The sequence below is a fragment of the Pelodiscus sinensis genome, unplaced genomic scaffold (genome assembly GCF_049634645.1).
Source record: "Pelodiscus sinensis isolate JC-2024 unplaced genomic scaffold, ASM4963464v1 ctg64, whole genome shotgun sequence".
Taxonomy (NCBI): domain Eukaryota; kingdom Metazoa; phylum Chordata; order Testudines; family Trionychidae; genus Pelodiscus; species Pelodiscus sinensis.
This window is the reverse complement of record NW_027466015.1, coordinates 577,199-600,041: the sequence shown is the minus strand read 5'-3', so window position 1 is coordinate 600,041 and position 22,843 is coordinate 577,199. Positions and strand designations below refer to the sequence as shown.

The 22,843-nt window shown below is 60.6% G+C and overlaps 1 protein-coding gene across 7 annotated transcripts; it reads left to right on the top strand.

The window, feature by feature from the left end:
* Nucleotides 1-3,901: 3,901 nt before the first annotated feature.
* ZNF821 (zinc finger protein 821) lies at nt 3,902-22,247 on the top strand. 7 transcript variants are annotated; one of them, XM_075918200.1, is made up of 9 exons: nt 4,025-4,074; nt 8,162-8,251; nt 10,134-10,380; nt 11,520-13,595; nt 18,450-18,575; nt 18,739-18,887; nt 19,695-19,799; nt 20,607-20,773; nt 21,384-22,247. In XM_075918200.1, exons 5-9 carry the CDS (start codon nt 18,494-18,496, stop codon nt 22,036-22,038), a joined length of 1,158 nt encoding a protein of 385 aa, XP_075774315.1. In that variant the 5' UTR covers nt 4,025-4,074; nt 8,162-8,251; nt 10,134-10,380; nt 11,520-13,595; nt 18,450-18,493; the 3' UTR covers nt 22,039-22,247. The 7 variants fall into 7 exon arrangements, with proteins under 7 accessions (XP_075774312.1, XP_075774315.1, XP_075774314.1 ...); XM_075918199.1 differs by having other exon boundaries at nt 9,855-10,380; nt 11,520-12,244; XM_075918198.1 differs by having other exon boundaries at nt 9,855-10,380.
* The last annotated feature ends 596 nt before the right edge of the window (nt 22,248-22,843 follow it).

The window sequence follows — 22,843 nt, the reverse complement described above, 5'->3', positions numbered from 1 at the left end:
GTGGGGCGGTCCATAGAGGAGGGTCGGTGGGGGTGCGTGGGGCGGTCCATAGAGGAGGGCCCGTGGGGGTGCGTGGAGCGGTCCATAGAGGAGGGTCCGTGGGGGTGCGTGGGACGGTCCATAGAGGGGGGTGCGTGGGGCGGTCCATAGAGGAGGGTCCGTGGGGGTGCGTGGGGCGGTCCATAGAGGGTCCGTGGGGCGGTCCATAGAGGAGGGTCCGTGGGGGTGCGTGGGGCGGTCCATAGAGGAGGATCCGTGGGGGTGCGTGGGGCGGTCCATAGAGGAGGGTCCATGGGGGTGCGTGGGGCGGTCCATAGAGGAGGGTCCGTGGGGGTGCGTGGGGCGGTCCATAGAGGGGGGTGCGTGGGGCGGTCCATAGAGGAGGGTCCGTGGGGAGGTCCATAGAGGGTCCGTGGGGCGGTCCATAGAGGAGGGTCCGTGGGGGTGCGTGGGACGGTCCATAGAGGAGGGTCCGTGGGGGTGCGTGGGGCGGTCCATAGAGGAGGGTCCGTGGGGGTGCGTGGGGTGGTCCATAGAGGGGGGTGCGTGGGGCGGTCCATAGAGGAGGGTCCGTGGGGGTGCGTGAGGCGGTCCATAGAGGGTCCGTGGGGCGGTCCATAGAGGAGGGTCCGTGGGGGTGCGTGGGGCGGTCTATAGAGGAGGGTCCGTGGGGCGGTCCATAGAGGAGGGTCCGTGGGGGTGCGTGGGGCGGTCCATAGAGGAGGGTGCGTGGGGGTGCTTGGGGCGGTCCATAGAGGAGGGTCCGTGGGGGTGCGTGGGGCGGTCCATAGAGGAGGGTCCGTGGGGGTGCGTGGGGCGGTCCATAGAGGGTCCGTGGGGCGGTCCATAGAGGAGGGTGCGTGGGGGTGCGTGGGGCGGTCCATAGAGGGTCCGTGGGGCGGTCCATAGAGGAGGGTCCGTGGGGGTGCGTGGGGGGGTCCATAGAGGAGGGTGCGTGGGGGTGCGTGGGGCGGTCCATAGAGGAGGGTGCGTGGGGGTGCGTGGGGCGGTCCATAGAGGAGGGTGCGTGGGGGTGCGTGGGGGGGTCCATAGAGGAGGGTCCGTGGGGCTGCGTGGGGCGGTCCATAGAGGGTCCGTGGGGCGGTCCATAGAGAAGGGTCCGTGGGGGTGGGTGGGGCAGTCCATAGAGGAGGGTGCGTGGGGGTGCGTGGGGGGGTCCATAGAGGAGGGTCCGTGGGGGTGCATGGGGCGGTCCATAGAGAAGGGTCCGTGGGGGTGGGTGGGGCGGTCCATAGAGGAGGGTGCGTGGGGGTGCGTGGGGGGGTCCATAGAGGAGGGTCCGTGGGGGTGCGTGGGGCGGTCCATAGAGAAGGGTCCGTGGGGGTGGGTGGGGCGGTCCATAGAGGAGGGTGCGTGGGGGTGCGTGGGGGGGGTCCATAGAGGAGGGTGCGTGGGGGTGCGTGGGGCGGTCCATAGAGAAGGGTCCATGGGGGTGCGTGGGGCGGTCCATAGAGGGTGCGTGGGGCGGTCCATAGAGGAGGGTGCGTGGGGCGGTCCATAGAGGGTCCGTGGGACGGTCCATAGAGAAGGGTGCGTGGGGGTGCGTGGGGCGGTCCATAGAGGAGGGTGCGTGGGGGTGCGTGGGGCGGTCCATAGAGGAGGGTCCGTGGGGGTGCGTGGGGCGGTCCATAGAGGAGGGTGCGTGGGGGTGCGTGGGGGGGTCAATAGAGGAGGGTGCGTGGGGGTGCGTGGGGCGGTCCATAGAGAAGGGTCCGTGGGGGTGGGTGGGGCGGTCCATAGAGGAGGGTGCGTGGGGGTGCGTGGGGGGGTCCATAGAGGAGGGTCCGTGGGGGTGCGTGGGGCGGTCCATAGAGGGTCCGTGGGGCGGTCCATAGAGAAGGGTCCGTGGGGGTGGGTGGGGCGGTCCATAGAGGAGGGTGCGTGGGGGTGCGTGGGGGGGTCCATAGAGGAGGGTCCGTGGGGGTGCGTGGGGCGGTCCATAGAGAAGGGTCCGTGGGGGTGGGTGGGGCGGTCCATAGAGGAGGGTGCGTGGGGGTGCGTGGGGGGGTCCATAGAGTAGGGTCCGTGGGGGTGCGTGGGGCGGTCCATAGAGAAGGGTGCGTGGGGGTGCGTGGGGCGGTCCATAGAGGAGGGTGCGTGGGGGTGCGTGGGGCGGTCCATAGAGGGTCCGTGGGGCGGTCCATAGAGAAGGGTCCGTGGGGGTGCGTGGGGCGGTCCATAGAGGAGGGTCCGTGGGGGTGCGTGGGGCGGTCCATAGAGGGTCCGTGGGGCGGTCCATAGAGAAGGGTGCGTGGGGGTGCGTGGGGCGGTCCATAGAGGGTCCGTGGGGCGGTCCATAGAGGAGGGTGCGTGGGGGTGCGTGGGGCGGTCCATAGAGGAGGGTCCGTGGGGGTGCGTGGGGCGGTCCATAGAGGGTCCGTGGGGCGGTCCATAGAGAAGGGTGCGTGGGGCGGTCCATAGAGGAGGGTCCGTGGGGGTGCGTGGGGCGGTCCATAGAGGGTCCGTGGGGCGGTCCATAGAGAAGGGTGCGTGGGGCGGTCCATAGGGGGTCCGTGGGGGTGCGTGGGGCGGTCCATACAGAAGGGTGCGTGGGGGTGCGTGGGGCGGTCTATAGAGGGTCCGTGGGGCGGTCCATAGAGAAGGGTCCGTGGGGGTGCGTGGGGCGGTCCATAGAGGAGGGTCCGTGGGGGTGCGTGGGGCGGTCCATAGAGGGTCCGTGGGGCGGTCCATAGAGAAGGGTGCGTGGGGGTCCGTGGGGCGGTCCATAGAGAAGGGTCCGTGGGGGTGGGTGGGGCGGTCCATAGAGGAGGGTGCGTGGGGGTGCGTGGGGGGGTCCATAGAGGAGGGTCCGTGGGGGTGCGTGGGGCGGTCCATAGAGAAGGGTCCGTGGGGGTGGGTGGGGCGGTCCATAGAGGAGGGTGCGTGGGGGTGCGTGGGGGGGTCCATAGAGTAGGGTCCGTGGGGGTGCGTGGGGCGGTCCATAGAGAAGGGTGCGTGGGGGTGCGTGGGGCGGTCCATAGAGGAGGGTGCGTGGGGGTGCGTGGGGCGGTCCATAGAGGGTCCGTGGGGCGGTCCATAGAGAAGGGTCCGTGGGGGTGCGTGGGGCGGTCCATAGAGGAGGGTCCGTGGGGGTGCGTGGGGCGGTCCATAGAGGGTCCGTGGGGCGGTCCATAGAGAAGGGTGCGTGGGGGTGCGTGGGGCGGTCCATAGAGGGTCCGTGGGGCGGTCCATAGAGGAGGGTGCGTGGGGGTGCGTGGGGCGGTCCATAGAGGAGGGTCCGTGGGGGTGCGTGGGGCGGTCCATAGAGGGTCCGTGGGGCGGTCCATAGAGAAGTGTGCGTGGGGCGGTCCATAGAGGAGGGTCCGTGGGGGTGCGTGGGGCGGTCCATAGAGGGTCCGTGGGGCGGTCCATAGAGAAGGGTGCGTGGGGCGGTCCATAGAGGGTCCGTGGGGGTGCGTGGGGCGGTCCATACAGAAGGGTGCGTGGGGGTGCGTGGGGCGGTCTATAGAGGGTCCGTGGGGCGGTCCATAGAGAAGGGTCCGTGGGGGTGCGTGGGGCGGTCCATAGAGGAGGGTCCGTGGGGGTGCGTGGGGCGGTCCATAGAGGGTCCGTGGGGCGGTCCATAGAGAAGGGTGCGTGGGGGTGCGTGGGGCGGTCCATAGAGGGTCCGTGGGGCGGTCCATAGAGGAGGGTGCGTGGGGGTGCGTGGGGCGGTCCATAGAGGAGGGTCCGTGGGGGTGCGTGGGGCGGTCCATAGAGGGTCCGTGGGGCGGTCCATAGAGAAGGGTGCGTGGGGCGGTCCATAGAGGGTCCGTGGGGGTGCGTGGGGCGGTCCATACAGAAGGGTGCGTGGGGGTGCGTGGGGCGGTCCATAGAGGGTGCGTGGGGGTGGGCGGGCACACGGAGGCCCGGCGGGGGGTGTCCAAAGGCGGGGGAGGGGGATGCTCCTGACGCTCGCGGCTCGCGCGCCCCCGGCCGCTCTGTCGTGCACGAGCCGCGCGCTCCGGCGGCGCCGCCATCTTCCCTCCGTCAGTCTGTCTGTCCAGCCGGCCTTTGTCTGTCCGCAGCCCCGCCCGGCCCAGCGCGGAGCCGGTAAGAGCCGCGCCCCGCCCGCCCCTTCGCGCGGCCCGGCCCTCGGCCGCTGCTGGGGTGATCGGCTCCGGGCCCGGGTCTGAGGGGCGCTGGGTCCATGTCGCTGGTGGGGGGGGGGTGCTGGGTCGGGTCGGTCCATGTCGCTGGTGGGGGGGGTGCTGGGTCGGGTCGGTCCATGTCGCTGGTGGGGGGGGGGTGCTGGGTCGGGTCGGTCCATGTCGCTGGTGGGGGGGGTGCTGGGTCGGGTCGGTCCATGTCGCTGGTGGGGGGGGGGTGCTGGGTCGGGTCGGTCCATGTCGCTGGTGGGGGGGGGTGCTGGGTCGGGTCGGTCCATGTCGCTGGTGGGGGGGGTGCTGGCTCGGGTCGGTCCATGTCGCTGGTGGGGGGGGGTGCTGGCTCGGGTCGGTCCATGTCGCTGGTGGGGGGGGGTGCTGGCTCGGGTCGGTCCATGTCGCTGGTGGGGGGGGGTGCTGGCTCGGGTCGGTCCATGTCGCTGGTGGGGGGGGGTGCTGGGTCGGGTCGGTCCATGTCGCTGGTGGGGGGGGGGGTGCTGGGTCGGGTCGGTCCATGTCGCTGGTGGGGGGGGGTGCTGGGTCGGGTCGGTCCATGTCGCTGGTGGGGGGGGGGGTGCTGGGTCGGGTCGGTCCATGTCGCTGGTGGGGGGGGGGTGCTGGCTCGGGTCGGTCCATGTCGCTGGTGGGGGGGGGTGCTGGCTCGGGTCGGTCCATGTCGCTGGTGGGGGGGGGGGTGCTGGCTCGGGTCGGTCCATGTCGCTGGTGGGGGGGGGTGCTGGCTCGGGTCGGTCCATGTCGCTGGTGGGGGGGGGGGTGCTGGCTCGGGTCGGTCCATGTCGCTGGTGGGGGGGGGGTGCTGGCTCGGGTCGGTCCATGTCGCTGGTGGGGGGGGGGTGCTGGGTCGGGTCGGTCCATGTCGCTGGTGGGGGGGGTGCTGGGTCGGGTCGGTCCATGTCGCTGGTGGGGGGTGGGGTGCTGGGTCTGGTCGGTCGGTATCGCTGGTGGGGGGGGGGGTGCTGGGTCGGGTCGGTCCATGTCGCTGGTGGGGGCGTTGCTGGGTCGGGTCGGTCCATGTCGCTGGTGGGGGGGGTGCTGGGTCGGGTCGGTCCATGTCGCTTGTGGGGGGGTTGCTGGGTCGGGTCGGTCCATGTCGCTGGTGGGGGGTGGGGTGCTGGGTCGGGTCGGTCCGTATCGCTGGTGGGGGGGGGGTGCTGGGTCGGGTCGGTCCATGTCGCTGGTGGGGGGGGGTGTTGGGTCGAGTCGGTCCATGTCGCTGGTGGGGGGTGGAGTGTGCAGGGCGCTGGGTCGGTTCGGTCCGTGTCTCTGGCGGGGGGGTGGGGTGGGGTGTGCAGGGCGCTGGGTCGGTTCGGTCCGTGTCGCTGGCGGGGGGGTGGGGTGTGCAGGGCGCTGGGTCGGTTCGGTCCATGTCGCTGGTGGGGGGGGGGTGGGGTGTGCAGGGCGCTGGGTCGGTTCGGTCCATGTCGCTGGTGGGGGGGGGGGTGGGGTGTGCAGGGCGCTGGGTCGGTTCGGTCCGTGTCGCTGGCGGGGGTGTGGAGTGTGCAGGGCGCTGGGTCGGTTCAGTCCGTGTCGCTGGCGGGGGGGTGGGGTGTGCAGGGCGCTGGGTCGGTTCAGTCCGTGTCGCTGGCGGGGGGGTGGGGTGGGGTGTGCAGGGCGCTGGGTCGGTTCGGTCCATGTCGCTGGTGGGGGGGGGGGTGGGGTGTGCAGGGCGCTGGGTCGGTTCGGTCCGTGTCGCTGGCGGGGGTGTGGAGTGTGCAGGGCGCTGGGTCGGTTCAGTCCGTGTCGCTGGCGGGGGGGTGGGGTGTGCAGGGCGCTGGGTCGGTTCAGTCCGTGTCGCTGGCGGGGGTGTGGAGTGTGCAGGGCGCTGTGTCGGTTCGGTCCGTGTCACTGGCGGGGAGGTGGGGTGTGCAGGGCGCTGGGTTGGTTCAGTCCATGTCGCTGGCGGAGGGGAGTGTGTACAGGGCGCTGGGTCGGCTCAGTCCGTGTCGCTGGCGGGGGTGTGGGGTGTGCAGGGCGCTGTGTCGGTTCGGTCCGTGTCGCTGGCGGGGGTGTGGGGTGTGCAGGGCGCTGGGTCGGTTCGGTCCATGTTGCTGGCGGAGGGGAGTGTGTACAGGGCGCTGGGTCGGTTCAGTCCGTGTCGCTGGCGGGGGTGTGGGGTGTGCAGGGCGCTGTGTCGGTTCGGTCCGTGTCACTGGCGGGGGGGTGGGGTGTGCAGGGCGCTGGGTTGGTTCGGTCCATGTCGCTGGCGGAGGGGAGTGTGTACAGGGCGCTGGGTCGGTTCAGTCCGTGTCGCTGGCGGGGGTGTGGGGTGTGCAGGGCGCTGTGTTGGTTCGGTCCGTGTCACTGGCGGGGGGGTGGGGTGTGCAGGGCGCTGGGTCGGTTCGGTCCATGTCGCTGGTGGGGGGATGGGGTGTGCAGGGCGCTGGGTTGGTTCGGTCCATGTCGCTGGCGGGGGGGTGGGGTGTGCAGGGCGCTGGGTCGGTTCAGTCCGTGTCGCTGGCGGGGGGGAGTGTGTACAGGGCGCTGGGTCGGTTCAGTCCGTGTCGCTGGCGGGGGGGTGGGGTGTGCAGGGCGCTGGGTCGGTTCAGTCCGTGTCTCTGGCGGGGGTGTGGGGTGTGCAGGGCGCTGGGTCGGTTCAGTCCGTGTCGCTGGCGGGGGTGTGGGGTGTGCAGGGCGCTGGGTCAGTTCGGTCCGTGTCGCTGGCGGGGGGGTGGGGTGTGCAGGGCGCTGGATCGGTTCGGTCCGTGTCGCTGGCGGGGGGGTGGGGTGTGCAGGGCGCTGGATCGGTTCGGTCCGTGTCACTGGCGGGGGGGTCGGGTGTGCAGGGCGCTGGGTCAGTTCGGTCCGTGTCGCTGGCGGGGGAGTGGCGTGGGGTGTGCAGGGCGCTGGGTCGGTTCGGTCCGTGTCGCTGGCGGGGGTGTGGGGTGTGCAGGGCGCTGGGTCGGTTCGGTCCGTGTCGCTGGCGGGGGGGTGGGGTGTGCAGGGCGCTGGGTCGGTTCGGTCCATGTCGCTGGCGGGGGTGTGGGGTGTGCAGGGCGCTGTGTTGGTTCGGTCCGTGTCGCTGGCGGGGGGGTGGGGTGTGCAGGGCGCTGGGTCGGTTCGGTCCGTGTCGCTGGCGGGGGGGTGGGGTGTGCAGGGCGCTGGGTCGGTTCGGTCCGTGTCGCTGGCGGGGGGGTGGGGTGTGCAGGGCGCTGGGTCGGTTCGGTCCGTGTCGCTGGCGGGGGGGTGGGGTGTGCAGGGCGCTGGGTCGGTTCGGTCCGTGTCGCTGGCGGGGGAGTGGGGTGGGGTGTGCAGGGCGCTGGGTCGGTTCGGTCCGTGTCGCTGGCGGGGGTGTGGGGTGGGGTGTGCAGGGCGCTGTGTCGGTTCGGTCCGTGTCGCTGGCGGGGGGGTGGGGTGGGGTGTGCAGGGCGCTGTGTCGGTTCGGTCCGTGTCGCTGGCGGGGGGGTGGGGTGGGGTGTGCAGGGCGCTGGGTCGGTTCGGTCCGTGTCGCTGGCGGGGGTGTGGGGTGTGCAGGGCGCTGGGTTGGTTCGGTCCGTGTCACTGGCGGGGGGGTGGGGTGTGCAGGGCGCTGGGTCAATTTGGTCCATGTCACTGGCAGGTGCGGGTGCAGGGCGCTGGGTTGGTTCGGTCCGGGGGTCTGGGTCGGGTCAGTCCATGTCGCAAGCATGAGGGGGGGGCGGCGCTGGGTCGGTTTGGTCAGTGTCTCTGGAGTGGGGCAGCACATCTAAATTGCTGACGGGTGGGGCACTGGTTCTGTCTGTGTCCCTGGGGGTGATAAGTTGGTTCCCTCTGCATTGCTAGGGCTAAGGGGATTGCTGCTTGCCCTTGTGAGTAGGGTCGCTTGTGCCTGGCCTAGCTGGGCTGGGGGAGTTTGCTTTGCAGTCGGTCCCTTAGCCATTGGCTTCTGGGTCTTGCAGGGTGACCAGCATGTACAGGGAGTGACCCTTACTCTGGGGTTAGCTTGGAAGCCAGGTGCACAGCTCTGCCACCTGTGTGAGTTTCTTGGGAACTCTGAGGGGTTCAGGGGTTTGTGTGACGGCTCTTCTTCTCCTTAGGTGAGCCCTCTGGCGAGGGAAAGGCCCCTCTGCTTCTGGGCCAGGGAAACATGTCCCGTCGGAAACAGACCACTCCTAATAAAGTTCACTGTGAGTATTTTGCTATGACAGTGTGGGGCGCAGGTGCACCCCCTGGAGTCGGTGGGGTGGGATGGTAATTGCACTGTGGAGTGAGGGTGTGGGCCATGCTCTGGCATGACATGGGAAGGCTACATGGACAGGCACCTAGGAGTAGATGTGTTTGTGCTGGGGGCTCCAGCCACACTTGGTTGTCTCATTGTTCCAGATGGAAGTGTCCGGGGAAACGTGGCGATTGGCTTTTGGGCAAGGTTGGTGTGTTGGGCTGTGTGCTCTGAGCTGGGCTGGGTGCCAGAACCTTCTCAGCCTGATCCTTGCTTTGCTACAAAGTCCCTGGCTGGGTCACTCCGACCAGGTCTGCCCAACATACCTATATGGGTATAACTGCGTCACTCAGAGGTGTGAAAATCTACCCCCGGCCATGCAGTTACACCGACTAACCTCTCCTGGGAGAACTTTCCCTGCCCCGTAGCTACCGCCGCTCAGGGTGGTGGGTTAACGAGGCCAGTGAGAGAAGCTCCCTGGTCGGTGGAGAAGCGCCTTTGCTAAGCGGTACAGCAGTTCCACTGTGGTATGTGAAGACAAGGCTTTTGTCTCACTGCCTGTTTCCCTGACCAGATAAATTCTGCAGCACTTACATCTCGTTAGCTGAGATGCCAGTCCTGTGTTTCTTGAGCGCTGTCAGGCACCCAGAATCTGGTTACTTTCGCAGCAGCTGCAGTCAGTGTGTGTCAGCGCTGACTGTAGGCAGATGTGCAGTGAGACCTCAGTGGAGCTAGGAGACTGCCATGCAAACTTTCAGTGTCCGAAGAGGCATCACACAACTCCAGTTTTGTTTCTGCGTGTGGGGGTGCATGCATGCCTGCTGACTCGTTCCTCCATGAGAACTGGGAAGGCGGGTGGGACTGGAGTCCCTGCTCAGAATGGCGTGACTGGTAGGAGCGCAGGACTGAACAGAATGCTGCAGCTGGAACAGCTCTGCCAACCCCCCTTGAGTGATGCTATCCCCTTGCATGCCTTTGTGTGTTTCTCTCTGCTGTCCTTGTGTAGGGATGAGATGATAGAAATTGTGCTGCTCTCTGCACAGCCAGCAGGTGTGTTTGAAGACCTGAGTGTCATTTGGAAACACCAAGAACTCGAGAAGCTTCCCTGGTGGCATTTCCAGGGTGCTGGTGGTGACTTTTAGCAGGTGCCTATGCCTCTGGCTGGAGACTGGGCACAACCTAGCTGTGATTTGTCGCCTAGTGCATTAATCCTTGGGCCTAGTTATCACGAGAAGTTTGGGATGCTAGCCACTGTGTGGTTGCTCCTTGCATGCCTGGAACACGCCTCCTCTCCCTACACACAGTCCACAGGCATTATAGCTATTACCTGGGTTAGATTTGCTTTGAGCACATGCCAAGGGAGATAGGTAGATGAGATGCATGATGTAATGGTCCTACAGTACACACAGGCTTCCCCATCCAGTCCCACAGTGCTTAGTTGGCCTCTCTGGTCTATTTTGATGCACTCCGCTGCAAAGGGGTGAAGTTATTCAGAAGCTAGTAATTTGTATGTATACCACTGCACACGCTGGCACTACTGCGTGCACACATGTTGTGCACTATTTTCACAGTGATCAAGATCTTCTATTTCTGCAACATCGTATCACCAGCATGTCTCAGAGGAGACCAGCGTATGAATATGCTGCCAGGTGGCGTGAAGTGAACACACAGGCTCTGGTATCCACCTAAGGATACCACTTGGACTTCATGCACGATACACTACTGTATGAACAGGTAGCTGAGCAGCTCTTTGGTGTAGGCATCAGCGGGGGAAGCAAGTGGTGCTACAAGCAGAAAAAGGGACTGAAAATCCTATACAAAGTGGCTCAGGACAATAATCATCTCTTCAGCTCAGGATGAAAACCTGACCCCTTTTATAATGAGCGGCACCGAACTTTTGGGACTTGCCCATCTACCCAGCCTCTGGACCGTCTGGGGAGCCTGGGAGTGCCATGCAGAGCATTTCTGATGGAGCAGGAGTACACGGGCAGAGCATCCGCTCCAGGAACTGGCTGTGTGAGGTGTCAGTCAGAAAGGGAGACTTCAGGCGTATTACTGGGATCTCCTCTGGGGATGGAGGAGGCATTAGGACCACAGGTATGCAGCTTTTATCGTACAGTCTACCACTGGGGCTGATTTTGCAGGTGCTGGGGGGGCGGGGGAGGGAAACTGGAGTGGAATGTTTTGTAACGTTATGAATGTTAATGGTTAGAAATGGGCAGATTCAGCTTCACAAGAGGGCAGAAGTGTTCCCCACTGGTCCCTATTCTCTCCTCACTCAGCTGCACTGGGACATGTGGCAGCTGCAGTCCCTCCCTTGCCTGCCCAGTTCAGTCCCCCATTATTCCCCTAGTGTGGCACCCCACCCCCATTAACCCTGGTTTGTTCTTCCCAGTTAGCACAGAAATACTCAATTTCCTGGCTGCACTCAAATGGGGAATAGCAGGGAAAACCTCAGAAGAACACCGAAACCACAATAAAAGTGAGACCATTGTTTCAAGAAGGCATGTATCAAGTACTATGGTCATTGTACGGCTGCCCGTCTGCAGGACTACGGCAGCCCATTCAATACTTGTTTCTTACATCATTCTGTGCTGCCATTTAATGCGTGAAAAACAAACCTATCTTGCAGAGTGGTGCAAAAACGATCCAGGTCATGATAGTAGGGTACTGCAGGTACGCTGCCTGTTCCTTGCTGAGTTGGGCTATGCAGTGAAGTTCTTTTAATCCAGTGGAGATACCACACTGGTTCCATTTCCATTGAATTAAAGGCTATCTTTCGGATTTAGATCTCCTGTCCATCATCCCACCTTGAGTTAAGCTATGTGGTAGGCGTAGCTCCTCCTTGTGTCCCCCTTTCTCATCCACACCAACAACTCTGCTCCTGCTGCTGGCATCTATTGCTTTTCTCTGTGCCCAGGAGCCTTTGTAAACTGATGTTTTTGAGGTTCTGCAGTAAGTAACCTTTGCTAGCTGAATTCCAGTGAACACTTCCTGGCCCTGTTTTCTGTGTCTCCTCCTCATATCAATCCCCCCTCTCTGCCCACCCATATTTTTATAAGTGATGTGTGAATTCTGCTGTGTCTTTAACATTTCTGAGTGGAGGAGACAGCACATTGCAGAAAGGGATTCTGAACCCAACATCAACTGTTACTTGTATCAAATCGCTTGATACTATTGGGGCTAGATGAGCTTCTGCTGTGATTATTACCGTCCCTTTCTTTCTTTCATTTCAGTGTTCTTACAGCTTTGTGGACCTGCCAGAACAGGGATGTGCAGGTGCGTTAGCTCCCTAGTGAGACAGTGTCCAGTCCGGGAAAAGGAAGTATGGAGAAGACCTGTGTGAACAAGGACGCTGGTTCCTCACTGAACTTGTCCAAGTGTTGAACAGGCTCATCTCAGAACTTCTGCAGGCTGAGAAGAACAGGGACGTATGCACAGCTGTTTTTAGAACATGAGCGATGTGAATGGAGGAGGCAGAGTTCCAGTGGGGAAGGGTTCAGGAAAAACTGCCTGCCATGTTTTCACCATCTGGCCTTAGCAATTCCTTGCCTTGCTGTCCATCAGCACAGGGCTGCCATTCTCCAGCAGCCCGTTCCTCACAAGAGAGTGGAAAGGAGAACCGGAGCCCCGCGAGAGGCACTGCCAGGAACGGTGGCGTGCTCTCTCGAGCCAGTGGTGGTGTAACTCTGGTGCCTTGCTTCGGTATTGCAGCAGACCTGCAGCATTGTTTGTATTTAATAAAGAAAGGTGTGGGAAAGGGTCTCTGGTTTGGGTATGGAGCATGCTGTCCTTTATTCCCCAAGCTACTCCTTGGACTCCTTTACCAAAGGATGCAACAGCACCAACAGAGGAGCTATACGAGCGCACGCAGACAGTGAGAGGAAACAACCTTCTTTGGAGCATCTGGTCCAGCTGTACCCCAACAATGCACTTCTCCACCAGTCCCCTTAGAGGCTAGGTCAGTCTGTTGCTCCAGATTATAGGACTAGGAACCCTACTTATTTGACTCCTTTAGTGATCTCTGGTACGTTCTCTGCCTTGCTGCACACTGCAGACATACAAGTCCAGAATGGCTCTCTGCTCACTAGCAATAATCCAGGAAGGCACTCTGCCACAGGGGAATGTGGATTTTATGCTCATAATCGGTTGGAACCAGCTCCCTACAAATGCTGAAATTCTGCGTTCTTTGCTGCTTGCCTCAGGCCTCTCATGCCTGAGTTCTGCCTTTCTGAGGCTGTAAGCGGGACCCAAAAGGCCAGACGCAGCACTCCACCCCACGGAAATCATTCTCCAGAGCTACATGGAATCCTCTAGCGAGGGAGTGAGACAAAACTGCTGCTTTCAGACACAGGCCTCGCCACAGTATCCTTTGCTACCTTGCTCCACGCACCTAATATTTGCTCTCCAAAAGCTTCAGATTCCTTCTTTGCTGAGCATGCAGCCTCAGCTCCATCTCTGACAAGAGAATGTGGAAATGATGGGGCAAGCAGAGGCTTTCAGGAATTTACATGGGGCTCTGGCAATTTGACCTCCTTTCCCGTATTTCCCCTGAAATTTCTGATGGTTTCCTGGACTCACAAGTCATCAAGCATGCCAAGATTTGAGGGAGAGGTAGTGAGAAGTAGGGATGTTAAAAAGCAGAGGCGTTGGTAAACGTGTAACTGCTGAAAAAATTCAGCGGCTCCATGTTTACACGCAGGGTGGCCAGGTTCCCCGTGAGCACCAGCTTCTGCGGAACTGCCTCTCCCCTTCCCCTGGTGCTGCTGCCTCTATCAGAGACAGCCACGGGGGTGGGGGGTTACGTGTAACTGAGAGTTAACTGATGATTGCCAGTTCGCTGTTACTGTTGAAACGTGTACACTAACATCCCTAGTGAGAAGGCAGGGCAAGTGTGGATGTGGGGCAAAACTGTGAGTGAAACATCCCACCCAGTAGGGCCATGCTGTGTCCTCAGGACTGCTGCCGGTGGCTATTCCATCTCTTCCAAAAACATTGTCTAGCTACGGAGGCACCTAGTGTAAAGCAGGTTTTGCATGTAAATCAAGGGGTTCATTTCCTGGTTGTGTTCAGTGCATCTTCTCCCAAATAAGAGTTTACTCAGAGAGGTTACTGAATTTCCTGAGAATTTACACACAAAGCCAATAGCTAGTTTGAGTTGAAATGGATTTAATAATTAGTCCTGGGAGAAATCTAACCCCCTGTGTCCGGCTTTTGTTCATCCCACAGAATCTCAGCGCACAGTCTGCACTAGATTGGCAGAGAGGTGGAGCATGGGCTGATGCAATGGGCCATGTTTGTGTGCAATTAATGTACGTGGTGCAAGGAGGGTGATGAATCAAAGAATTGCCCTGCATCAGCATGACTAAAGCTATAACATGACCTCAGAATGGCCTGTATGTTCCATTGTTCTTACTGAGGCTGTCCTTAGCATGGAGATCTTTTGCTGCCTAGGGCGTCACTATGTTTCTGGGGGACAGCTTGGCTTCACTTCCATTAGGAAGAGAGGATGGTAGTTACCATCAGGGCAGCCAGTGTCCTCAATCTGATTGTGAACAGGTGGGGACTGTGTGAGAGTCTCTCAGCAGTAGCATTGTTGAGGGATGAAGAATAACAGTAAAGAATGACAATGCTAAAGATTTGTTTTCAAAAGCTACTTCTTGAATTAGATCCACTCAGCTGAGAGGCTCCGAGGGAAAATTGATGGGGACAGGCACACACGAGTTAGGGGGAGTATGTGCAGGAAACTGAATTGGGCGTGTGCGTGGGGAATTCAATGCACAGGAGGGAGAGGAGCACTCCAGCTGCGTCGACCTGCTCTGACAATGAAAAGCATCTGGAAAATCAGCCTAAGTGGCCAGCAATGTTCCCTCTAGTGTTTTCCATCCATGTGCAGAATAAACTGTTATGTGCACCGAGGCGTGTGGGGATGTGCACTCCCGTAAACACACACAACTTTGCTGTGGGCACTCCGGCAACCAGCTGGGCAGCATTTGAGTTTTCCCTGAGCACCCGCCCAAGCGCATAGCTTCAAGGGAACAGTGCTGGCCAGTATGTGCTGGCTGCTTTGCACTGCTGCAAAGCGGCACAAAGCCACCGAGCACACTCGTAAATCTGGATTCATATGTTTATTAAAAACGAAACAACAAATTCAAATCATTAGAAATATCCCAGGGAGCGTTTCTGTTGGATTCGGAACATTTTAATAATTTAACAAGGAAATTCACAGACGAACGCTCGATTAACATGGAGTTAAGGCAGGGGTGGGCAAAAGGGCCTCTGGGCCGGACCTGGCCCACCAAGCGAGTTGATCCGGCCTGCGGAGGCCCTCCCGCTCCCCTGCCCCCATGCCAATCAGGGCCTGGCTGGGGGGAGGCACGCAAAGTGTCCTCTCGCCCTGCCCCTGTCCTCCAAGGAGCGTGTGGCACTTAGAAGCACCGCATGCTCCTGGCAGGGTGGGAGGAGACTTTGCACTCCCCCGCCCCCAAGCTCTGATTGGCCTGGGAGTGCGGGGGAGCGCACCAAGCCTCCTTCCGCCCTGCGAGGGGCGCGGCGCTTCTAAGCACTGCACGCTCCTTGCAGGATGGGGGCAGGGTGGGAGAGACTTCACGTGCTCCCCCTCCCCAGGCCCTGATTGACCTGCGGGCAGCAGGGGGGAGCACGTGACGTTTCCTCCTATAGCTGGGGCACAGGTACCTAGAGGGAACCGGCAGCTGCTCTGAACAGCTGGCCGTGTTCTCTTGAGGGCGGGGGAGGGAAGCAACGACTTTGCAGCTCCCCCACCCTCAGACCAATCGGCCTGTGGGTGGGGAAGCTCGGAAGTGTCCTGGCCCCGCCCCTTCTGCCTGAGGCCCCGCCCCTTCCGGGGAGGCCCACTTCAAAAATTTCTGAAGTGGCCCCAGTCAAAAATGATGGCCCACCCTGAGTTAAGGTCTCGTGTTGAGGTGCATGGCAGTGATGTAGCATAAAGTACATCTACAGGGGTGTTGTCATTCCTCAAGCAGTTGAGACTTTGTGTTAAACGTAAGAGAGAGCTAAGTGTGTTGAGCTCTGGAAACGAACAAGTAAGATACCCCAGAAAATGTCCTGCGTCTTCAATAATCCATTCTTTTAACCCACTGGTTCTCAACCAGGGATACATACACCTCTGGGAGTACACAGAGGATTCATCAACTCCTCAGCTCACCTAGATATTTGCCTGGTTTTACAGCAGATTACATAACGAGCACTAGCAAAGTCAGTACACACACAAATGTTGTACCACGACTTGTTCACACTGCTCTATATACTGTCATGAAAGTATAATATTTATATTCCAATCCATTCTCATCATTGCATGTTAAAAATGGGCAAGTCTGCATTTGGTCAGTGTAAGTGTGCTGAGACACCTTTGTAGTTTTCTCTGGGTATGTCTACACTATCACCCTAGTTCGAACTAGGGTGGTAATGTAGTCAACCGGAGTTGCAAATGAAGCCCGGGATTTGAATTTCCCGGGCTTCATTTGCATGTTGCCGGGCGCCGCCATTTTTAAATGTCCGCTAGTTCAGACTCCGTGCCCCGCAGCTACACGCGGCTCGGACTAGGCTTCCTATTCCGTGGAACGAGGAGTAACGGTAGTTCAGAATAGGAAGCCTAGTCCGAACTACTTAGTTCATGCCGCGTGTAGCTGCGGGGCACGGAGTCCGAACTAGCGGACATTTAAAAATGGCGGCGCCTAGCAACATGCAAATGAAGCCCGGGAAATTCAAATCCCAGGCTTCATTTGCAACTCCGGTTGACTACATTACCACCCTAGTTCGAACTAGGGTGGTAGTGTAGACAGACCCTCTCTGCTTTTGTAAGCAAGCAGTTTGGCGTACCCCCAAGTTATACCTCACCTACAGACCAATCAGATTCCTGAAAGGGTACAGCAGGCTGGAAAGGTTGAGAGCCACTGATTTAATCTAATCTGTGATCTCAAGCACTACAAGGCACTATCAGCATGGTGTGGTCACCGCATGGGGCCTTTGTTTGGTTTTGTCCATACCTATGCACCTACCCCAAGACCTCACCGTAGCAGGAGTTTTTTTATATGTATCCCTAGCTCTGAATGTCTGAGTTTATAGCGCCAGGTTGGGGGCAGTTACCACATTAGTGTGCCATTTGTTACCTTACCCTTACATTACTGAGGGGCAATTGAATGGTTGTTGTCAGATAATCAGGATGAATAAAAAACCTTTTAAAAAACTAAAATCAGATTATTTTTGTGAGATTGTTCATTTAAATGGAGTTTTTATTGACCAACGATCTTGTTTGAATTATGACAACCCATACTAAGGCCTAAGCTGCTCTAACCTACTCAAATAATTGACATTCAAAACCAGTGAAGCAGCGTGTGTTGGCTGCTGCTAAGGAAAGTCAGCGCTGCACTGACAGGAGGCGCTAGCCAAGCATGCGGACAGAGTCTGTGGAAATGCTGCACTCGCTTTTGACAGGAGCAGCCTCCTCTGCAGGTGCAGAGAAAATATTTTCTTCATTTCAGTGTGTTCAGCTAGTTCAGTTCCGTGGCTGGTTCGCTCAGCGTTGAGAACTAGCTGGGAGTGGAAGGAGCAGGAGCGTTGGCTTTCGCAGTGCAATTGATGAGTAAAACGAAGGGTGCTTCTGAAATCTTGAAGGCCGGAGGCCCAGACCCTCCAGGCATCTAGGCCCCTAGCTCCCGTCAGTGCTGGGGCAGGGCAGGATTCACTAAGGGACAGAGAGGGCGTCCCACTCTGTCACGCTGCGCAGGACCAGTGCTGCCGTCTGGAGAGCTGAGTGTGGGACGGGGGCCAGTCCATAGGGTGAGGAACCAGAGCCCCAGAATGCAGTGCACCGGGGGAGGGCTGCCCAGGGAAGCAAAGGAAGATGCACCAGGTGTGTGGTAAGCCCCCCCGTTGGCTAGAGAGCCCTGTCCCAGGCAGCGTAGGTGCTGAGGGGTTTCTTGCGGGACAAGGAATGCTCCTGTCTCGACCACATGGAATGGAGGCTGGTGGAGGAGAAATACTGAAAAGGGACTGGCCTGGGGGCTGCCAGCTCTCAGGTAGATGGGCACTGAATGAACCCCCCGCAGACTAGCCCAGAGCTCAGCAATGAGAGCGCTCCCTGGAGAGAGGCAGAGCCCTGTGCAAACCCATGCTCTTCTGCTGGTTCCTGGAGCGCCCTGGGGCTTGGGCATGAGAGAGATGCCAAGACGCCTAGTGGGAGGCAGCAGTGCACATGCCCAAAGGCAGAAACTTTGGTGGCAAGTCAGTTTTGGCACCGACAAAGTTTGACGGGAGTTTTGTGGGTGGCAGTGAAGCCAAACCTGGCCCTTGGGTACCTCCCGCTAAGCCTGCATGTGCCCCCTGCGGACAGTGCACTAACTGCCACCTACGTGGCCTGGCCAAGGTCCAGTGGAGATGCAAAACAGAGTTTGAGAAACTCCTTTTTCCCAGTGTACCCAGCAATTTCAGGTGATTCTGTTTAGCTAATGAAGACCAAGCTTCCGAGGCCAGAAGGGATCCCGGTGCTCAAGCCGTGTTGCTGCCAGGGAAACAGGCCTGGCATTTGTCTAAAATGGTTCCCCGGCACCAAGCCTCTGTTAGGAAAATGCCCCAGCATTGCGCTTGTGCGTTTCTAATCGGAGTGCAGCTTGGCACAGCTCCCCGGAAGCAAGTCACCCGCGAGGCTCCGCACTGCCTCTCGCTAACAGTCTAAAGCAGGGAATGGGAAGAATCTGGCTAAGCTGCATAAATTGCTCACGCGTGTGTGTGTGGCGCATCCTGCTGCTCAGCTAGTGGGACGGTCCCGTCACTGCCAGTCAGTGTTGTAATGGTGAGCAGCCAATGAGCCCCACCTTTACAAAGCAGTACAGGTCCAACAGCAGTCTGTTCTCTCGGCCCCTGCTGGCAGCATGGACGTGGCGAAAGCAGGCTCTGCTGGTCATGGCGGGCTAGAAGAGGGTTCTGCCAGTTCAAGCTCAGCTAAGGGCCAGGCTGAGGATGGGCAGGGTGCGATGTGTGTGGTGAGCAGGGACGGCCGGGGTGAGGAATTTAGCTTCTAACAGTTAGCCCCATGCTAAGCAGAGCTGTCCGAAGGACGCGTGTCGCTCCTGGGAGAACGTGCTAGAGAAACACAACACAGACTGGTTTGTCTTTGTGGTTTCCAGGGGAGCAAGTCTTTGCAGGGCTGGAGGAGCAAGCCCGCCAGGCCATGATGAAAAACGACTTTTCTGGAGCCTTCGGAGACCCGCGGCCAACAATTCACCAGCTGCAGGATCAGGACTCCAGCAGCAGTGAGTTCTGCACCTGCTGGTAATGGCTGGGGAATGGGCAGAGGAGTTCTGACTGCTTGGCTGGAGGGTGCAGGTGGTGGCCCTTGGATGACACTGCTGGCTGGGTTAGGGGCTGGCTTGCAGCTGCTCTGCGGGGCCTTGAGGGACTGGGTTTGCTTTCCAGGCGACAGCGATGGTGAGGAGGAGGAGACCACGCAGGATGAAGTCTCTTCTCACACTTCAGAGGAGGATGGCACAGTGGTGACAGTGAAGAAGGAACTCGAAAATGCAGAGCAGCCTGTAGCGGGACACCAGCAGCTTGGCGAGAGCGAGGCAAGCGGTTCTCTCCCTTGCAGCGTGCTTGGTGCCTCCCCGGGAAGGAGGTGTTGGGCTGTTTTCCTTCTGAGGAGCGGTGTGCGGTGTCGTGCCCTCTCCAGACGCGGGCCACGGCATGTAGGGTCGGGGTCTGGAGAGCTTTTGGACTGCCAGGGGTGGGTAGGAGCTAGAAGAGGTGGCAGAGGGAAGCTGAGCTCTGTCTGCTCAGCTGGGCCTCCACAAAGACATGGCATTGAACGGAGCCCTCTGCTGCCCATCCCTACTCTCCTGTCCCTCTGACCTGCTCACATCCACCCTCCTTGGGGCTGTTGGTTGCTGCGCAGGCCGTGCAGTGCAGCTGTAGTCGCGTCTGTCCCAGGCCCCCAGGGAGACAGGCTGGGCGAGGAGGTGACCTCATTCACCTTGCAACTAGGCCCAAGTGTTTTCCGCATCCAGCTTTTCTGCCTTGTCCCACCTGTTTGCCCAGCAGGGGCAGAGAGCAGGCCCTACCATGCTCCATGCTGACCTAGGGCCTTGGCGGTGGGGAGCCTGCCTCCAAGCCTCCTCTGTGCAGACGGGAGGAGAATGCTGATCCCTGCAGTGCCCGACTCCAGAGAAGCTCTTCGCGGGGTTAGCTTCTCCCTGTTTGCACAGAGGGGCTGCCACTGTAAGGCCCCAGGCCAGAGTGCAGCGAGGCAGGTGTGCCGTCTGAGCTGTGCAGGAGGGGTTACAGAGTGTCTGGTGCAGTGCACGAGAGGGGGGTGGGCTGCAAAAAGGAAATCTCTCTTCCCAACTCTCCCTGAACTGGCTTCTCTCTGCCCTCAGGTGACTGAGAATCTGAATACAGCACTTATGCTGGGTCTGTCGCAGTGCCCGCTCTGCCAGCTGGAATGTGGGAGCCGAGAGCAGCTCATTGCTCACGTGTACCAGGTAGGAGGCATCTTCCTTGTGAACCTGCAGAACAGGGTAGAAAGAATGGCCGTGAGCCTCGGCACGGCAAGAGGGGCTGCAGGGTGACTCTTACTCTGATTTTGTCAGTAGCAAGGACACACATGGGAAGTTAGCGAGGGTGCCTGCAGACACCGCAAACCAGACTAGTGGGTGACAAACCAGCGGAGTGCGTGGGCACAGGAGCCTGCTGGGTGACCTCAGCTGGTTTGAGCCCCCGCTTGGAATCTCCAGCTCTTTTCAGACCAGGCACAGAAACTGCTTTGCAGTGTTCAGTGGGGCAAGACCCGTCCTGTCAGCTGCTCTTGGACAGAGAGAGCTGAGGCTGTGCAGCAAGCCGGTCCTGCCCTCGGTGCCCGCCACCCCAGAGTAGTGTGCGTGCAGCAAGGAAGGAGACGCTTGCTCACCCAAACCAGCACCACCAAGGGCAGCCCCTTTGGTACAAGCCCCTTTCGCAGGCCTTTCTTCTTGCCCTGCTCCGTTCCCAGGGGCCATGTGTAGCGAGGCCGGCGCGGAGGCCACGCTTTGGCAGGCACTTCCCTACATTAGCTTCCCCCAGAGGCGGTGCTCCCTCAGCTGCAGGAGTAACGTCACAGGTGGACCTGGGCCCAGCCCTTCTGCTCTAACGGCCTCCCCATGGCCCGGTACGCAGGCTTCCCCTCCCCACCCCCGCTGCTGAGCCCTGCACGTCATTCGCGAGGGCCTGGGGCTCTGAGCCGAGCGGAGGAGCTGGACCTTTAACAGGCAGAAGAGGCTTTTGGCCGCTGCAAACCAGGCCTTCTTTTGCAGCACACTGCAGCGGTGGTCAGTGCCAAGAGCTACCTGTGCCCAGTGTGCGGCAGAGCACTCAGCTCCCCAGGGTCCCTGGGGCGACACCTCCTGATCCACTCAGAGGACCAGCTGTCAAACTGTGCAGTCTGTGGGGCGCGCTTCACCAGCCATGCCACGTTCAACAGGTGAGACTGGTTCCCAGCTGGGCGTGCGTGGCACGATGGACAGGGCCTTGGGAGACTGGAGAAAGCCACCCTGCACCTGGGGGACAGCTGGGCCATTCCACAAGGGAGCCTACTGCCAGCTGTCCCTCGCCCCAGGAGACCCAGGGCTGGGCTGAAGGCTAGCTCTCCCTGAGCATGCCCCCAGAGACCCGGGCCACGAGGGCTCCCAGCTGCAGGAAAGCAGGGTTGTGTCCTTTATGCTCGACATTCCAGCGTCCCTGCTCTTCCCCTGCCCTGTGTCCTTCCTGGACGGATTTGGGCGGGCACTGAGTCTCCGGGCAGGGCAGGTGGCTCTGGGCTCAGGTGGATGAGCTGCTCAGTAGCAGAACTACAAGTGAGGCCTGAAAGCCAGAGGTGCCAGGGCTGGAGCATCTGCGTGGCTAACTGGGTAATTCCTGAGTGCAGTCACGGCTGACATTCCCCACCCCCCTGGGTCTGCTAGCATCGCCGATGCACACCACCATGGTGGGCTGCTCATGGCTGGGCCAGGGCCTCTCTCCTCCGGGGGGCTCCTTGCAGGGAACCCGGTGCCAGCAGCAGCTCCTTGACTCTTTTTTTTTCTGCATTTCAGTGAGAAACTGCCAGATGTGCTTAGTGCGGATTCCCTGCCCCCCCCGCACAGCGAGGGCCCCTCTGGTGCTGAGGGGAAGGACGCTGCCTTTAACGCCCCTGTATATCCTGCGGGCATCCTGCTCGTGTGCAACAACTGTGCTGCCTATCGCAAGCTGCTGGAGGCGCAGGCTCCGGGGGTGCGCAAGTGGGCCCTTCGCCGGCAGAACGAGCCGCTGGAAGTGCGGCTTCAGCGCCTGGAGCGGGAGCGCACGGCCAAGAAGAGCCGGCGGGACAACGAGACGCCCGAGGAGCGGGAGGTGAGGCGCATGCGGGACCGAGAGGCCAAGCGCCTGCAGCGCATGCAGGAGACAGATGAGCAGCGGGCGAGGCGGCTGCAGAGGGACCGGGAGGCCATGAGGCTGAAACGTGCTAACGAGACCCCGGAGAAGCGGCAGGCTCGGCTCATCCGGGAGCGCGAGGCCAAGAGGCTCAAGCGGCGCCTGGAGAAAATGGACATGATGCTTCGGGCCCAGTTCGGCCAGGACCCCTCCGCCATGGCTGCCTTGGCAGCCGAGATGAACTTCTTCCAGCTGCCTGTGAGCAGTGTGGAGCTGGAAAGCCAGCTGCTGGGCAAGATGGCCTTTGAGGAGCAGAGCAACAGCACGCTGCATTGAGCTGCAGCCAAGCACCGCCACGGCCCCATCTGGCCCACTAGGCACCCGCAGCCGTGTCCCCACTCCTCCCACAACAGCCAGGTCTGGGGATGGAGCTGGGAGGCCTCTGCCCAGGCAGCTCTGGTGAGAGCGGGCTGGCAGGATACAGTCTGCTCAGCAACCAAGCAACCCACGAACAGAGGGAAATAAATTAATTTTATGTGTAATGAGTCACCGTTCATGCCTGTTGCTTCCTCCTCTGCTTGGATCCTGGTGGTGGAGCTGGCTGCTGCGGTGCCTCTCTGCAGGTGAAGAGCCTCCCTCAGAGGGAGGGCAGCCTGGGTGTCCATTCCCACCCAGACTCCACCTGGGGAAGAGGGTCTCTGGGTTACAGCAGCATAAGCCGTGGGGTAGAGGACGTGGTTTGGCCCCGGCACGGGGCAAGTCGCTCAGTCTTGGGGTCTGTACAAGAGGGGGCCGTTGCCAGTAGTGCTGGTTCCAGGAGCCCTCAGGACATACTAGAAGAGACCGTTCCAGCCGCCAGGAACCCAGGCTAAGCAGACAGGTGGGGAAAGGGAACAACCAGCGGTAACCTGCCTTTCTTGGCAGCGTGGCAAGAGGAGTAGGGTTGCCAGCCTCGCGGAGTGTCCAGCACTCTGAATCGGGCTCCACTGAAGCCCATCCAGAAGGTTTTGGCCACTAACAGTCGGTTGGAGCAGCGGGGCTAAGGCAGGCTCCCTGCCTACCCTGGCCCAGTACAACTCCTGGGAGCAACCGGCATGTCTGGCTTCTAGGCACAGGGCAGTCAGGTGCTCGCTGCGTGCTG